The sequence below is a fragment of the Galeopterus variegatus genome, unplaced genomic scaffold (assembly GCF_000696425.1).
Source record: "Galeopterus variegatus unplaced genomic scaffold, G_variegatus-3.0.2 Scaffold3085, whole genome shotgun sequence".
NCBI classification, from domain to species: Eukaryota; Metazoa; Chordata; class Mammalia; order Dermoptera; family Cynocephalidae; genus Galeopterus; species Galeopterus variegatus.
In genome coordinates, this window is record NW_007729196.1 from 138,107 (window position 1) to 155,862 (window position 17,756).

At 54.2% G+C, this 17,756-nt stretch overlaps 1 protein-coding gene across 1 annotated transcript; it reads left to right on the forward strand.

Moving 5' to 3' along the window:
• The first annotated feature begins 8,801 nt into the window (after positions 1–8,801).
• Positions 8,802–12,275, forward strand: RAB11B (RAB11B, member RAS oncogene family). The gene is made up of 4 exons (XM_008583938.1): positions 8,802–9,163; positions 10,000–10,193; positions 10,454–10,534; positions 11,246–12,275. The coding sequence occupies exons 1-4, from the start codon at positions 8,802–8,804 to the stop codon at positions 11,389–11,391; spliced, it is 783 nt and encodes a 260-aa protein (XP_008582160.1). The 3' UTR covers positions 11,392–12,275.
• Positions 12,276–17,756: the final 5,481 nt, after the last annotated feature.

Below are 17,756 nucleotides of genomic sequence, written 5' to 3' on the forward strand. Positions count from 1 at the left end.
GGAGGCGCCGGGGCGGGGCCGGGACCCAGAGGGGGTGGGACCCGGCGCGGTGGGAGAGGCCGTTGGGGGCGGGGCTTCCAGAGGGGGCGGGGCCGCTCAAGGATTTGGCGGTCCGAGCTGGGTTGAAAGCGCGATTCAGAATGGGGGCGGGGCCTCTAAGAGGCGGGGCCGTGGTGTGCGGGGGTGGCTAAGAAGTAGGTTGGCCCTCGTGGATGGGGGCGGGGCTCTGTGGTGGGCCAGGCCTGATTGGGAGCAGCGCGTCTGGGGGCGGAGCCTGGGAGGGGAGGAGCGGACAGTGGGGGCGGGGCCGAGGTGGGAGGGGTAGTGAGGTGTGTGCCGGGGTGCCCTGGATTGGGGTGGGGAGCTGGAATTGGGTGGAGTTGCGCCTATGTGTGCAACAACAATTCTGCTTCTTAAAAACTCTTATTAGCATTAATCCAGTACGTGCACTCTTCTGAGCCCTTTACACTCATGAACTCATGTAAATCTTTTCTGCAATCATGTGAGGTCGAAACTATCTAACGTATCTTTTTACAGACTAGAAAGTTGAGTCTCAGAGAGACCGGGGCCCAGTTCATAAGTGTTGGAACAGGATTGAACCCAGGTCAGCTGTGGGCTTTACTACTTAGGGAGCGCGTCTTGTGGGGCTTGCAGGCAGGATCTGGGACTTGGGGTTGTCACACTACCTCACCCAACACATGCGGGCTGATGGCCCGGCCTCAGCCAGCCTGCTGGAGGATCCTCACTACTTAAGGGACTGAGGGCTCTAGGACCATCATGAAAGCCCTAGATAGGTCAGGCAGCTACTGCCAGCCTGGGGCCAGCTGGAGGGCTCCTTCTGCCTGCCCCTCAAGCTGGGGAGACTCTTTCCATATTGCTGGACTCCCTCTTTTCTCAGCTTGGCCAGTTTAGGGGTCCCTGGCTTTGCAGCACCTTCTGTGCCAAGCTGGGTCTGGCCAGGTCTTCTGTTATCTGTGCTGGGCTCCCTGGCTGACAGTGGCTGCCCTTGAGAGCTAACCCCTGGGCCCATGCAAGACACCTTTGCCTTGCTGCGTGCTGTGTGAGGGTCTTCCTTCCATGCCAGCTGGTAGCATCTTCCCCGCCTTGAGAGAGCCGGCCATCCCTGGGAGTGTGTTCTGTGTCTGGAGCTGGCCTTGTCTGTGGTGTCTGTGGTATCATCCAGCAATTTGGGATGGTGGAGAATGGGGTGGATGTCTCCCTACCTGGGATACCCATGTGTCGAAAGCCTTCCAGGCGGAGGATGGGGGAGTGCCTGTGCAAAGGCCTGGAGTTGTCACACAGCACCATGGGCTCTGGCAGCTGCACAAAGGCTGATATATCCCTGGTAGGTGAGGCTCTGTGGTTGGCAGGTGTCAGGCCCAAGGTCTAACCCTAAAGGCAATGGGAAGCTTTGGAAGGGTTTTGGAGACTGGATAGCTGAAGGGCTCTCTCATGACAGGTGGACCAGACTCCAGTCCTGCTGCAGTAGGTGCCCCTCTCCACTCATCCCTCCCTGAGGCAGCTGCTCCCAGGTCCTGCTGGGGACCCGCCAGAATGGCACTTGCCAGTGCAGGGGGTGTTTTCCCCCAGTTACCACATCCAGATTCCTGTGGTCATTCCCTGCTTGTTATTTTCAACCTTTTGCTGTTATAAATAACCCAGCTCTGAGTGTTTGCCTGAGCCATCTTTTTGCCCTTTGGGTTATTTCCTTGAAGTGTGTTCCCAGAAGTACAGTTACTAGGTCAGGGGCAACAGAATGGCTCTGTGGTTCCCAGGACTCGTCTCCAGAGTCTGCTTCCTGGAAACACTAATGTGGCTTCTGGGACAACTGGCACAGGGAAGGAGCCTGCCTGCCCCGCCGCCCTCCCCCACTGGCCTCCTTTCTCTGAGTCAGGCAGGTGCTCTGCTGACCTTCTCAAGTTGGGTTGGTAGCAGAAGTCTAACCTGCAAGGTCAGCGTGTCCCAGACTGGATGTCTGAGGTCTCACCTTCAAATTTGTACTTTGTCATAGGTTCCTCTCTGTTCTTTCAATATTTGTCTTTAAGCCCACTCAGATTTTCACTCTGTTAAAAGGAAAAGGAAGCTCTCTATGGCCCTGGCAAATTAAAAAGACAGGAAGGAAAAGAGTGAGCTGGCAAGCAGGCCACTACTGTCACATCACTTGTTGTAAATGCAGTGGGTCGACAGAAATGGGAATTTGCCATACCCTCCAATCCCTTCTGAGACCCCATGGCCTGCAGATGCTCAGACCCAGGCCTCTCCACCCTTTGCTAACAAGGGCTATGGCCTTGTGGAGGCATCCAAAAAACAGCAGCACCCAAAGTGTTGACAGGGGCCAGCCCTTCCACTCAGGGGAACCCTCCAGGAGTCAGAGGGGACAGCAATCCTCCCACTGTGACCCTGTGCCAAACCGGCTCCGCCCCGGGCTTCAGTCGCCTTCCCCTAACCATGCCCTTGGCATGGAGAGGCCACACCTTTTTGCTTGGGACACACCTCAGCGGCCAAGGTCAGTGGATCCCCTGGGTGTCCCCCACGTTCTATTTGTTTTCCTCCTGGAACATTCTCCCCTACCCCAGAGTGAGATTGTTTATTTGTGCCTAATTACAGATCCTCACATTTATCCTCCTGACATCTTATCCTTTCAGCCGGGGGCCATTTTCCCAGCCTGCCAATCCCTGGAAATACCCCTGACTTCTCTGATAGACACTGGGCTTCAGGGAGAAGCTCTGTTCCCAAGGGCCACCAAGGCCATGCCAGTGCTCCTCACCTTTCCTTGGAGCTCTGGCCAATCAGTGCCCACCTGACCCTTGAGGACATGGGTCATGTGGGAAGATGGTCACAGTGGCCCCAGGCCCTGTCCACTGGGTTGTGTCCACTGCTGCCTGAGGAAAGAGTGGCAGCTGGTCGGGCCATCCCTGATGCTCGGCTCCTCTCTGCTGAGTGCTCTTGAGACAGCTCCCAGCCCTCGAGACTAGGCAGCGTCCACACCAGCCCTGCTGTTACAATTGCTGTTTTGGGATCAAATATACCATCTTCTCCCAGTTAGAATGGGCACCCTTCCTGTGCCCCAGCTCTAGACACTTCTTCCTAGAGAGGCATCAAGAATGCCCCCCAGTGCTGGTCCCTGGGGCCTGGGATGGTTAGGGCTGGCTTCCTAGAGAGGGGTCGGGGTCTTGGCTCTGTCTGGAGTGGAAGCGCCAGCCCCCTGAATGGCCACTCAGTCTGCCTGAGAGTCAAGGTCTGGGCCCCGGGGTGCCACACTGTCTGGGGGCAGGCCAGAGTGCCCAGGGCTTCCGAGAGGTGCCAGCTGGGCTTGCTTGCTCTGCAAGCCAAGTGGTGTGTCCGGGGGGCCATTTCCCAGCCAGTGAAGCCACTGACTTCGGTGGAAATGCTGGGAGCTGTGTCCTCAAGGGCCCTTTATTTCCCAAGACAACAGATTGTTTGTGCTTGTAACAATGCCGTTTTCATTCCCTGCCTGTGCACGGGGCCAGCCTGGCTGCTGCCCTGCCAGCCACCTCTGCAATAGGCACTACGTGCCAGGGACTTCCGGGGCAGCTAGACCTTGCTACTGTTCACCTGGGCAGTGGCCTGCTGGCCCTTGTCCTGCATGGGTCCCCACTGTTCTCACTGGTGACCGTGGGGCAGGGACTTGGTCACTCTGGGTTGGGTGTCCTCAGCTGTGCCGTAAGAACAATAATATTTACATGGGCCTCTGGAGTGGCCTTGAGAACATGATACACTGAGGCCTGCAGCATTTAGGACTGGGCCTGGCCCGAGGTGCTGAGGAGGTTGTGCCAGCTGTGCCGTAAGAACAATAATATTTACATGGGCCTCTGGAGTGGCCTTGAGAACGTGATACACTGAGGCCTGCAGCATTTAGGACTGGGCCTGGCCCGAGGTGCTGAGGAGGTTGTGGCCAGGCCAGGGCAGAATCAGTAGGGCTGAGGGGACCCCAAGACTGTACAACTGAGCAAAGCTGGGAAGTAAGAGAGGGTTTGGGGGGATGCCCGGGCAGGACCTGAGTTTTCTGTTCCATTCCTGAGGATGCAAGAACTGTGATCAAACCTCATGGGGCTTGTCCATGCCCCTGGGGCTGTCGGGGGAGGGAGGTGGAAGGTTGGTGGTGTCCCCACACTCAGTCCAACCTGGCTCTGTGTGGTCTGGGAACCAATTCTTGTCCCCACCAGTATGGTTGGGAGTCCCTGGTCCTGGGCCACAGGCTCATGGACCACTTTCCATCTTCCATGGAGGTCAACTTGGCAGTCTTGTGCTGGACACCCATGGCATCATGAGAGGATGCTGGCGCTGTCATCATGGGCCTTGTGGTGGTCTGGGGGCAGAGGAAGAGGCCTGAACTGGGAGGTCTTGAAGGAAGAGCAGGGGTTTGCTGGCTGTGCCAGGGGGACAGGACGCTCTAGGTGGTGGGAGCTGGAGAGGTGGGCAAGCTGGGGTGCCTCAGTGCCCCACGTGAGGCGGAACCAAGACCCCTGAGCCATGTGCTGAGGGGTGGGGGTGGGTAGGGGACAGCGGGCAAGACTGTGAGTTGGGAGGGAAAGAACTCAGGCCCTAGACTCAGAAGACCTTGGTTCAGATCATGCCTGGACCACTTCCCAGGTGGTGGTCCCGGACATGTCACTGCTTGGTAGGTGTGGTTGTGAGGTTGCGTCGCACCTGAACACATACACAGGCTCAGATCCCTGCTCTGCCACCACTGCTGGTGTGCCTTGGGCTTGTCATTCCCCGTCTGAGCCTCAGTTTCCTCATCTGTATAACAGGCTACATGAGGCTTGTGTGAGGTGATGAAGAACTTTCTCAACACAGGCTTCTTAAATGTTCTTTTTTTTTTTTTTTTTCCTTTTTGTCTTTTTTACTGGCCGGCAACGGGATCGCAACCCTCAGTGTTGCGCCCGCGCCATGCTCAGCCAGTGAGCGGGAACCGGTCACCACATGGGATCCGAACCCTCGGCGGGAGTGCCACCACGCTCCCAAGCGGCACACTCTCCAGTGTGCCACTGGGCCGGCCCCTAAATGTTCTTTTTGTTCTTGTTATTATTTTTGACTCTAAAGCAGCCAGTCTGGAAGTGGGTGCTGAGTCAGGTTGTGGGGGCTGCCTGATCTGTCTTCTTCACCTGTAGCCCAAGGGTGGTGATCTGGGCATCTTCTTGGTGTGTGTGTGGGGCGGGGCTAGGTGGGCCTGGAGGCTCTGCCAGCCACGTCGGAGTTTGTTCAGTGGACAGACATTTGCGAGTTGCTTACTGCGTGCCATGCACTGTGGCAGGGCCCAGGGACACAGCAGGGAATAAGATGATCTGAAATTCCCAACCTTGTGGCAGACTGGCAAAAAATAAATGAGTGAAACCTGGCAATGTGAGAGGGTGGCAAGGGCTGTGGAGGAAGAGATGGGACGGGGAATAGGGAGGGGTGGGGGCAGTGGGGTTTTAGTAGCAGGGAAGGCCTCCTTGACCAGGTGGCATCTGAGGGACCACAGGAAGGAGATGAGGGAGGGAGCCAGGAGGGTGCCTGTGGAAGAGCCTCCCAGGCAGAGGGCAGCAAGAACCTGGCATATCTCTGAGTCCCAGTGAGGAGGCTCATGTGGCCAGAGCAGAGCAGGCGAGGCGGGGAGAGGAAGGGGGACGGGCAGGGAGGAGACGTCGGGCAGGTCTTGCAGGGCCTTCTGGGTCTTGGGGAGGCCTTGAGACTTTACCCCGAGGGAGGTGGGAGCCATGGAGGGCTGTGGGCAGAGGAGGAGCAGGACTGGTCTCAGATGCTCCCAGGCGCCCTCTGGTGGCTGTGAGGAGAACAGGCTTTTGGTTGGGGATGAGAATGGACAAGGGAGGATGCTGATGAAGTAACCCAGGGATGTGAAATGGTGATGGCCTGGACCAGGGTGGGAGCAGTGAAAACGGTGAGATGTGGCAGCAGTCTGGAGACGCACACGCACACACACACTTAAGTTTTCATCAAAGAATTGCCTTCCGTCAGAAAAGTACACATATAAGTATATATAGGTTGAGGAATATATATATATATATATATTTTTTTTTTTTTAAAGATGACCGATAAGTGGATCTTAACCCTTGACTTAGTGTTGTAAGCACTACGCTCAGCCAGTGAGCAAACCGGCCATCCCTATATGGGATCCGAACCCGGGGCCTTGGTGTTATCAGCACCGCACTCTTCCGAGTGAGCCACGGGCCGGCCCAGGTTGAGGAATTTTCACCAACTGAACCCCCTTGTGTAACCCATGTGTGAATCAAGAAACATTACCAACCCCCAGAACACCCCTTAGCCTCCCTTCTCCTGGATCTGTTTTTTGTTTTTATTTTTGTGTTGTTTTGTTTTGGCAGCTGACTGGATCTGTTTGGAAGGTGCTGGAGGATTGGCCCTGGGTGTGAGAGAAAGGAGGGAATTATGGATGACTCCAGCTTTTTGGTCTGAGCACCTGGAAGGACTGAGAGAAGGAGGGTGGGGGTGGGGGGTGGTGCACAGGTTTAGGGAGTAGATCAGGAGCTTAGCTCTGTTGTGCTGGGTGCGAGAGTTGAAGGTTGGTGGAGTCAGTGCAGAGGTGGGGTCTCATGTGTGCTCAGTTTGGGTTCTAAAGGGGCTGGGAGGACAGGAGGTGGAGACTGAGCATAGACAGTACCTTCTAGGGGTTTGGGAATCTAGAAATGGAATCGGAGCATTTGCCAGGAGCAGATCTTTTTTTTTTTTCCTTTTTGTCTTTTTTCGTGTCTGGCAACGGATCGCAACCCTCAGTGTCGCGCCCGTACCGGACCGGAACCGGCAACGGGATCGCACCCGTCGGTGTTGCACCCACACCTCGCTCAGCCAGTGAGCGGCCGGTCTGTATGTGGGATCCGAACCCTCGGCAGGAGCGTCACCGCGCTCGCAAGCAGCGCACTGTAGCAGTGCGCCACCGGGCCGGCCCAGGAGCAGATCTTTTCAGGAGGGAGAAACCCAAGCATGTTGGCACAGCAGCACAGTGTGGTCAAGGGAAGGGGAGGGGAGGGCTGCCTGGTGGGCTCTGGGCCCTGCTTGCTCAATGGGGCAGAACTCCTGGGTGTTGCCTGGGTCCTCTGTGTCAGTCAGGCCTGACTGGCTGGCTCTGGGTCTCTCCTGAGGGCTCAGCCTGGCTGCCTGCACCTCACCAAGTCAGGAGGGCCAGCGAACTCAGCCTCACTCCAGGCCCAGCCATACCCATCTCTGCCCAGACCATTCAAGCCTAACCTTGGGTGGACGCCTCACTCCTACTCCTCAGGGTCTTGGGTGACCAAGCCTGCAGTCTCCCATGGCTCTCCTCTGAGCAGACCCACCCTCAGGTGCCAGCCCAAAGACCACGCTCAGAGATCCTTTGGGTTCTGGCTGGGGCGTCTGGTCAGATAGCCACCACCTATTATTTCATCTGCGCTGCAGGCACCTACATGTGCACACACACCAATCTCCCCTGGCACTGTACATCCCGGGTGTGAGGACAGCCCTCCCAAGCCCCTCCTGGACCATCTCACACAGCTCCACCCCAAAGACTAGGGCAGCCGAGCCGCTACACACAGCACTTCCATGGCTGGGGCAGAAAACGCTTTACAGGGCAGGATACCCCCCAGCCTGCCCAGCCCGTGTCTGCTCTGCTCAGAGGGCTCTTGTGTTCCCAATATCCCTTTACTGGCACGGGGCTGTCCTACCACCCACCCCCTGTTTACTGGGGAGCTGTTGTCACCATCCCTATCTCCCTCCCAGCCACGTTGCCCTGACTCCCCTTCTGGGCATGGTTTTGCATCCTTCTGAGCTGCTCTGGCCCATGGGCAGGCGTGGCCTGGGCTGGGCTGGGTGGAGACCTTCTCTCTCCTGCCATTGAGGCCAGCTCTTGGTGGGGGCTGAGGGAGGCTGAGCACACCTGTGTATGAACCCTGTGGGGATGTGCATGCAAACAGCCACCCAGACCTCCCCTTGGACTTGGCTAGGAGCATGATGCTGCTCAACAGGGCAGTCCCCACCCTGGGGGCGGGGTTAGTGAGAGGTGGCAACAGGCTCTGTCCCTTCTGGGCTATGTCCAGAGGACACAGTTCATGGAAAAGTCTGTGCCAGAGCTGAATGTGGATTTGCCTGCAGCAGCTGGAGGGATGTGGGCATGAGTTGGGGGGTGGCTTATCATTTCCTGTTACTTAAAACACCAGACACAGACCCTCATAGGCAAGAATCTGAGAGAAACTTGACCTTCCCCACGCCCTGAGCAAAACCACAATAGTAATAAGGACTACTGCTCACCCGTGTCCGTCCCTGTCTGCAGCATGCTGGCTGGGTCCTGACCCCACATGTTCTCACTCCGCCCTGCCGAGATGACTCCTGTCACTGCCTCCCTGTTCACACATGCAGAAAAGGTGGCCCAGAGAGGTTAAGTGACTTGCCCAATGTCACCCAGCTCTGGAGCTTTCTTGGGCCACACGGGCTGCCCAGCTACTAGGCTGCAGGTGCTGGGATGTCTGGTCTCAATGCCCCAGGTGGGACAGCCCTGCTCTGAAGACCAGAGACAGGCAGGGGTTTTGTGCCATCTGGTCCCTGTTCAAACATGCAGAAAAGGTGGCCCAGAGAGGTTAAGTGACTTGCCCAATGTCACCCACCTCTGGAGCTTTCTTGGGCCACACGGGCTGCCCAACTACTAAGCTGCAGGTGCTGGGATGTCTGGTCTCAGTGCCCCAGGTGGGACAGCCCTGCTCTGAAGACCAGAGACAGGCAGGGGTTTTGTGCCATCTGCAATGGCTGTTTCTGGAAGACTCGAGCTTCTGTTTGTTTCTGCACCAGTCAGCATGGTGCCTGCAGTCAAGGGGCTGCAGGCAGCTCCTCCTCCTCCACGTCGTTCGCTGCCATGCTTGTGCAGTGCCCAGGGAGCCACTTTGAAGGTCCTGTGCGTGGACATGGGTGACGCATGGGGACTCACAGATCCTCACCTCTCCTCCTTCCCCATCCCCCAAGTGGTGCTCATCGGAGACTCGGGCGTGGGCAAGAGCAACCTGCTATCTCGCTTCACCCGCAATGAGTTCAACCTGGAGAGCAAGAGCACCATCGGCGTGGAGTTTGCCACCCGCAGCATCCAGGTGGACGGCAAAACCATCAAGGCACAGATATGGGACACAGCCGGCCAGGAGCGCTACCGCGCCATCACCTCTGCGTGCGTGTTGGGCCATGGGGACACTGTGATGCAGGGAGTTGGGGGGAGGGGGTGGCAGGTGGGCCTAGAAGGATGTGTAGGAGTCTGGGCAGGAGAAGGGGAGAGCATGCTGCCAAGAGCAGGGAGTGGAGGAATACCCTGGCTACCACCCTCAGAGGCCCCCAGGAGCTGTGGACCCTCAGACAGACCAGCACCCACCACTAGCCACACCAGGGCACTGTGGTATTGCTGGGTGCTGGCTACACAGCAACAGCCTGGCTTGGGCCATTCCACTCTGCCCCCGCCCCAGCCCTGCCCACTCAGACCAGCCCTGCCTGGCCAACTTCCCATCCTGCCTCTTCCCCAGCTCCCCTCTGAGCTGCAGCTCACACCTTGCCCCACACCCATCCTGTCCTCCCACCCAGGCCTGGCCCACCCATGCCTCCCCTTGGCTGTTCCCCACCACTCCGTTACCCCATCATCTTGCTGTCCCCTGGCCTCCCTCCACCATGGCCTGCTCCCCTCCCCATCGCCTTCATCCCGCGGGTGGAGATGTGTCCATCCATCTCCTTGGTGGTCCAGGCCTGGCGCTGCATGGTGGGTGTTGGAGGTTCTGCCCAGCAGTGGCCTTTTTTCTGCATGGCTCCTGCTTCCTTCTCCCCTCTTTCTGATGACCTCATGGTGTCTCCTAACCCCAGGCCCCCACATTCCTGAGCTGGATCTGGGAGCAGAGCTGGGGCCTCAGGACACGCAGCCTTCCCTTGAGCCCACCATGGTGCCCCTTGGCTGGGCCTTATGCGTTCCTCCCTGTGTGTGGGCCGAGGAGCCAGAGAGGCTCACCCTGGACCGTCCCATAGGTACTACCGTGGTGCGGTGGGCGCCCTGCTGGTGTATGACATTGCCAAGCACCTGACCTATGAGAACGTGGAGCGCTGGCTGAAGGAGCTGCGGGACCATGCGGACAGCAACATTGTCATCATGCTGGTGGGCAACAAGAGTGACCTGCGCCATCTGCGGGCTGTGCCCACTGACGAGGCCCGCGCCTTCGCAGGTGAGCTCAGGCCAGGCCTGCCGGGGCATGCCAGGGCCACTCCCTGAAAGTGGGACTGTGCCAGAGGCATCAGAGAAGCATTTGGAAGGCCGGTGGGGAGGTGTTGGGGCCCATGGCCGCAGCACCAACCTCCCCTTCCTGAGGAGGTCCCCTCCCTGAGCAGGTCCTGCCTGCTCACCACCAGCCCTTCATGACCTGGGCCAGGCCAAGCCGCTCCCATCTCCTTCCCTGCTCACCAGGCAATGTTCTTTCTATTCCAGAAAAGAACAATTTGTCCTTCATTGAGACCTCAGCCTTGGATTCAACCAATGTAGAGGAAGCTTTCAAGAACATCCTCACAGGTGGTCGCAGGGCCTGGGTGGGCGTGGGGAGGGCACCAGCCATGCAGATCGGCATGCAGTCCCGAACGTTCATTTGTTAAACCTGTCGGGCAGTCTGGACATGAGGACAGACATGGCATGCCTCATGGGTCAGGCCAGATCCAGCCCTTATGGCCTGTGCGACCCGGAGACCCCTTGCCCAAGCTCCCATGGGTGGGCCCTTCCTGGGCTCCACTGCAGAACAGCCAGGTTAGGGCAGTGGGGGAGACAGGTGGCCTCAGGGGCCCAGAGCCCCTTGGCTTCCAGAAGTTTACTTCTGAGGGAGGTGGAGGCTCTGATCTCAGGGGACAAGATGATTGGACTGTTTGTGACCAGATGTGGGTCCTGCCCTTACTGAGTGCATGGCACACCACTGAATGAGTGGTGTGGGGGGAGAGCCCCCAGGAACTCGGCCCCAGACATTGTTACCCTTTATGTGACTGTGACCAGATGTGGGTCCTGCCCTTACTGAGTGCATGGCACACCACTGATTGAGTGGTGTGGGGGGAGAGCCCCCAGGAACTCGGCCCCAGACATTGTTACCCTTTATGTGATGGGAGCCTTGGGGAGGGGCCCTGGACTCAGGATCTAGGGTGCTCCCAGGGAGGTGACATCCAGCTCCAGTCCTAGAGGGAGGCAGTCCCCGTGGGCGGGGGCACACAGCTCACTCACCCCATGTTCTCCCATTTGCAGAGATCTACCGCATTGTGTCACAGAAGCAGATTGCAGACCGTGCAGCCCACGATGAGTCCCCTGGCAATAATGTGGTGGACATCAGCGTGCCGCCCACCACCGATGGACAGAAGCCCAGCAAGCTGCAGTGCTGCCAGAACCTGTGACCACCCCGCGCCTCCATCCCAGCGTGCGTGCACGTCCTTGTCCTCAGCCTACCCTCACCAGTGTCCTCCTAGCCCCTCCCCTTGGTCCCTGTGTGACTGGCTTGCTCCCAGTGAGCTCCGCATGGCCGGTCCAGGCCCAGGAAGATCAGGAGTCTAGGGGCACCTGCCGTCCTGCCTGAGGAAAGCTAGAAGCCCTCGCTTGCTGCACCTGCTCTCGTTGGGTCTCTGAGGGCATTGTGGTAGGGTAGGGAGGGTGGCAGGATGGACCGGGCCGGCCAGAGGCAAGGAGGATGGGCAGACGGAGCCGGCTTCTCCTGTTTTCCACTGCAGACTCTGGAGAGCAATCCCCCCCTCCCTTCCTGGCCAGTTGGCCACGCCGGCCCCTCATCCCAACCCAGAACCCCGCTCCGGGGTGAAGCCCACAGAGCCAGGCAGCAGGGGCCATGGCAGGCAGGCGGACACACTCTTGGCTCTGGGCATCCCGCCTGCTCCTCCACGCACAGCCAGCACCGCACAGGCCTTCCACCTCTCCCGTGCGTGTGCCGCTCCAGCTGCCGCCTGTGATTGATGCTGGGAGAAGAACCCTCTCCCCGTCTCGCCCTGTTTTGCACGCAGCGCGCTCTCTCCCCCTCCTTGTCCCCCTCCTCTGTCTTGTCTCCCTGTCTGGTCCGGATCCTGTTTGCAAGTGAAGCAGTATCTCTGTGTTTTGTATATACAACTGCTCTTGTAGCCTTTGGTTTTTGTTATTGTAGAGAAACACAGATTCTTTATACACTTTGTAAGATTTACGCCAAACCCTAGCTCTCGATCTCTTATTCTCCCTGTGGCCCCTGCACTTTGCCCCATGCCTTCTCTCACACCCGTTACTAAAATGTATAATCCGACTTCCTGTACAGAAACCTGCCGCTGCGCCTCTGTCTTCTTTCTGTCTGCCAGCAGGCCACTCCTGAGCCGAGGCTCCTTGCTGCACATCCCCCACAGCAGGCCAGACCCCCCTGGCTCAGCCCCATGAGGAGCTAGAAGGCCAGGCCGGAGCCCTGGGGGACTGTGGCCCTAGCACCTGTGGTGGGGAATGTGGAGGCCCCCTGAGCTGACCCAGCAGGCCTTGTACATGTCACTATGTGGCCATGGGGGGTCCCAGGGTGGGGAGGGGTGGGGTTGGCTCTCTCCAAGCTACCCCTGTTGGCAGAGAAGGAGGGAAGGCTGTTGCCCAGGGGATGCCCTTGACATTGGACCCCTGGCCATAAGACCCACCACCCTGAGAGCCCAAAGGCGCCCCCTGGTGGGGATAGCAAGGGGGAGCTTACCAGCCCCATCCCAGACTGACATTTGAGGAGGGCCCAGTGGGGGAACACTGGTGGCAGGCAAAGTTGGGGTCCCAGGGTTCCTCTGCCTCTTCCCGGCCCAGCTTCTCCCTTGTCTGTGTGGCCTGAGCCGGAGGTGTGCCCTCAACCCACCCCTGCAGTGACCTCCTGACCTGGTGTGTGTCCCCTATCACCTGAGTACTGGCAGCTGTCCTAGAAGCTCCAGCTTCTGGCTGAAGAGGCCCCTCATGCCCTGGACACCCCAGGGCCCACTCCCTCTTGATGCCAGTCTCTGGCCACCCTGCCTGGAGGGGTGGGCAATCCCAGACACATCCGTCCACAAGATCGCTGAGCTGTGGGGGTTGTTCAGATGGGAGTGGCAGTGAGCCAGGGTGTGTGCTCCAGACCAAGGGAGCAACCTGGACATGGCTTATGATGGGCACAAGTGGGCAACCAGGCAACGCACGCTCCAGGGCCTCGTTCACATAGACCCTGGGGGCACTGACTCCTGGGGTTAGGGCAGGGTGGGTGTGTGGTGGACAGAGGCTTCAGGGGAGCTGGGTGAAGCAGTGAGGTATCCCGGAGGGTTTCAAGCAGCTGAAAGGCCAACATATTTCTGGAGCCTCTGCTGTTTGCCAGGCACGGGGCAGGGACTGACTTTCCCCTTAGGAGTCACAGGCCAGGGATACTATTTTAATTCCTCTAATTTCAGGGATTTAATAAGCACATCTTGCTCACTCTGGGCCAGGCCCTGTTCTTAAATCTTTTATAATTGTGATAAAATATACATAACCTAAAATTAACCATCTTAACCTTTTTTTTTTCATCTTAACCATGTTCAAGTGTATATTTCAGTGGCATTAAGTACATTTACATTGTTGTGCAATCATCACCACCATCTCCAGAACTTTCTCATCTTCCCAAACTGAAACTCTGTCCCCATTAAACACTCACTCCCCATCCCCTCCCCCAGCCCCTGGCACCCCCCATTCTACTGTCTCTATGAATCTGACAACTCTAGGGACCTCCTATGAGTATCACACAGTATTTGTCTTTTTGTGACTGGCTTATTTCACTGAGCACAATGACCTCCAGTTTTATCTGCACTGTAGCACATATCAGGATTCCCTTCCTTTTTAAAGCTGAATAATATCCCACTGTATGAATATACCACATTTTATTCGTTCATCCATTGATGGATACTTGGGTTGCTTCTACCTTTTGGTTATTGTGAACAATGTTGCTGTGAACATGGGTGTAGGAAAGTTTGTCTGATCCCTGCTTTCAGTTCTTTTGAGTATACTTCCAGAAGTGGAATTGCTGGGTCATATGGTAACTCTATGTTTACTTTTTTAGGAACTGTGTTGTCTCTTACACATCATTATTTGGTGGGCATAATATACCCTAGAGACTGGGCATAATATACCTGCCCCATTTTACAGATGGGGAACAGAAGTTAAATGACTCACCCAAGGTGCCACAATTAGTAAGGTGCAAGCAGGTTTCAAACCCAGAGCTGTGTGTGTGTGACCACTAAGTTACAGGGCCTCTCCCAATGTTTATCGAATACCTACTACGAGCCAGAAAGTTCTAAGATGTGCATAAAGTGCCCAAATAAAAGACTGGGGGCAGGCCAGTTAGCTCAGTTGGTTAGAGCGCAGTGCTGATTACACCAAGGTCAAGGATTGGATCCCAGTACCAGCCAGCTGCCAGTAAAAAATAAAGGACTGGGAAGAAGTAAACCAAAATTAAAAAATGTCTTATTATGTATATAAAAAAGAGAGAAACAAAAAGATAAAAAAATTTTTTTAAAAGTTTTATTGTCGGGCCGAGCCCATGGCACACTCGGGAGAGTGCGGTGCTGGGAGCGCAGCAGTGCTCCCGCTGTGGGTTCGGATCCTATATAGGGATGACCGGTGCGCTCACTGGCTGAGCGCGGTGCGGCCAATCTCAAAAAAAGACAAAAAAAAAAAAAAAGAAAAAAAAAGTTTTATTGTCGGGCCGAGCCCATGGCACACTCGGGAGAGTGCGGTGCTGGGAGCGCAGCAGTGCTCCCGCTGTGGGTTCGGATCCTATATAGGGATGACCAGTGCGCTCACTGGCTGAGCGCGGTGCGGCCAATCTCAAAAAAAAAGGACAAAAAAGAAAAAAAAAGTTTTATTGTCAGTAAAATTGGGACAAAAATTAAAAAGAATGTTTTATTAAGAAAAAATTTAAACATATATAAACACGAAGAGAATGGTTTAATGAACCCTCATTTGCTCATCACCCAGCTTCAACAGACCAGTTTGGTTTTATGTATACTCCCTAATCCCCATCAATTTGTGCTGTGGGTTGAATGTCCCCTCCAAAGCTCCTATGGAAGATGGATCCCCAATGTGGCAGTGTTGAAAGGTGGGGCCTTTAGGAGGTAATTGGATCATGAGGACCCTGCCCTCATGAATGGATTAATCCATTAATGGGTTAATGGATTAATGGGTTATCATGGGTGTGGATCAGTAGCTTTTTGGGGGGAGGGGTTGTCAGTAGAGGGATCAAACCCTTGACCTTGGTGTTACCAGCACCACACTCTAACCAACTGATCTAACTGGCCAGCCCCCCTGAGTGGTGGCTTTATAAGGAGAGCAGATGAAAAGGCTCTTGCTATTCTTGTCATGCGACACCCTGCATTGCTAGAGGACTCTGTAGAGAGTTCCCACCAAGAGGTCCTGACCAAATGTACCCCTGAACCTCGGACTTCCCAGCCTCCAAAACTGTAAAAAATAAATTTCATTTTCTTAGAAATTACCCAGTTTCAGGTATTCGGTATAAGCAACAGAAAACAGACTAATAGACTTTGCAGGGCTGGCTGGTTAGCTCAGTTGGATAGAGCACAGCCCTGTAACACCAAGGTCAAGGGTTCAGATCCCTACACCAGTCAGCTGCTCCCCAACCCCACCCCCAAAATAATCTGTAAGTCCCAGGGCTGGGTGGTTAATTCAGTTGGTTAGAGTGTGTGGTGTTGATAACACCAAGTCCAGGGTTTGATCACTGTACTGGTTAGCCACAAAATAATTTGCAAATCCCAGACATATTCCAGCTATAAATATTTTTGTATGCACCTCTAAAATACACACGTTTTTTGTAACATCACTTTAGTACTATTATCACGCCTAAAGAAATGAGCAGTAATTCCACCTAGCCAATGCTCACATTTCCCTGATTGCTTTATAAAATTTTTTAAATCAGTATCCAAACACAGTTCACTAATTCCAACTGGTTGATGTGTCTCTCCAGTCTCTTTTAACATAGATTCTCCTTTTATCTCTTTTTTCTTGCCCTTTCTTAGAAAAAGCATCTGTCTTTAGAACTTCAGGAAATTTAAAAAAAAAAGCAATGAAAAAAGAGGGGCAAACAAAAATTTTTATAGCTGGAATATGTCTGGGTTTTGAAAATTTTTTTGTGGCTAACCAGTACANTGAGCAGTAATTCCACCTAGCCAATGCTCACATTTCCCTGATTGCTTTATAAAATTTTTTACTGATTTGTTTAAATCAGTATCCAAACACAGTTCACTAATTCCAACTGGTTGATGTGTCTCTCCAGTCTCTTTTAACATAGATTCTCCTTCTATCTCTTTTTTCTTGCCCTTTCTTAGAAAAAGCATCTGTCTTTAGAACTTCAGGAAATTTAAAAAAAAAAAGCAATGCATGCATCATTTATATTGTAGTTTTTCAGTCTGAATTTTGCCAGTGGCATCTCTATGGTGTCATTTTTTTTTTTTAAATTCGAGATAAAATTTACCATTTTAACCATTTTAAGATGTACATTTATTTGGTGTTTGTTTGTTTGTTTGTTTGTTTGTTTTTTTAAAGATGACCGGTAACGGGATCTTAACCATTGACTTGGTGTTGTCAGCACCACGCTCTCCCAAGTGAGCCACAGGCCGGCCTTTATTTGGTGGTTTTTTAACACAGTCACAATATTGTGCCACCATCACCACTATCTAATTCCAGAATTTTTTCACCATTCCAAAAAGAAACTAGTCCCCTTTAAAGTTACTCCCCATTTGCCCCTCCCCCAGCCCTTGGCAACCACTAATCTGCTTTCTGTCTCCATGGACCTATGGTGTCATTTAACACGTCCCTTAGTACTTTGCATTTCCTGTAAATTAATAGTTAGATCTAAGGGGCTGGCCAGTTAGCTCAGTTAGAATGTGGTGCTGATAACACCAAGGTCCAGGGTTCAATCTCTGTACTGGCCAGTCACCAAGAAAAAAAAAAAAAAAAATTCTAGAGATTTGATTAGATTCAGGATTGTACTCTGAGTTAATTGAGCTAATCTACATTCAATAAATGCAGGGCAGGAGGGGAAAAGAGTACTGGGCAATTCTCCTCTCTACTCAGGATCATTCCATGTTCCAAACTCTGCCCAGGATTCTTTTTTCCTCTTCCCCAATTTTTTTATGTTCTCATAGCATGAGAATAAGATATGCTCCCCTTACTTACTCCAATGTATCATATTTATAATTAATAATTGATCACTTTAAGAATGTCAACGATTAGCCATGCAATAAATATTATGATTTTTTAAAATTTATTTATTTAGGGGCCGGCCCGTGGCTCACTCGGGAGAGTGCGGTGCTGATAACACCAAGGCCCCGGGTTCGGATCCCATATAGGGATGGTTGGTTCGCTCACTGGGTGAGCGTGGTGCTGACAGCACCAAGTCAAGGGTTAAGATCCCCTTACCGGCCATCTTTTAAAAAAAAAAAAAAAAAAAAAAATTTTATTTATTTATTTTGCGGCTGGTGGGTAAAGGGATCAGAACCTTGCTCTTAGTGTTATAACAACAGGCTCTAACCAACTGAGCTAACCGACCAGTCCTGATTTAAAAAAAAAAAAATGCGTACCGCCCAGCCCCCCAAATTAAAATTAAATTAAATTAAAGTTAAAGAAATTTGGGCCAGCCCGGTGGTGCACTCGGTAGAGTGCAGTGCTTGGGAGTGCGGCGGCGCTCCCGCCGAGGGTTGGGATCCCATATAGAGACCAGTCCGCTCACTGGTTGAACGCGGTATGGGCG

Bases quoted from the DNA above. Each gene is read 5' to 3' on its own strand.
- RAB11B (XM_008583938.1), top strand. From the start codon at position 8,802: ATGGTGCCTGCAGTCAAGGGGCTGCAGGCAGCTCCTCCTCCTCCACGT. The intron at 10,194-10,453 runs GTGAGCTCAGGC...TTTCTATTCCAG, and splicing joins CGAGGCCCGCGCCTTCGCAG to AAAAGAACAATTTGTCCTTC. The intron at 10,535-11,245 runs GTGGTCGCAGGG...TCCCATTTGCAG, and splicing joins TTTCAAGAACATCCTCACAG to AGATCTACCGCATTGTGTCA.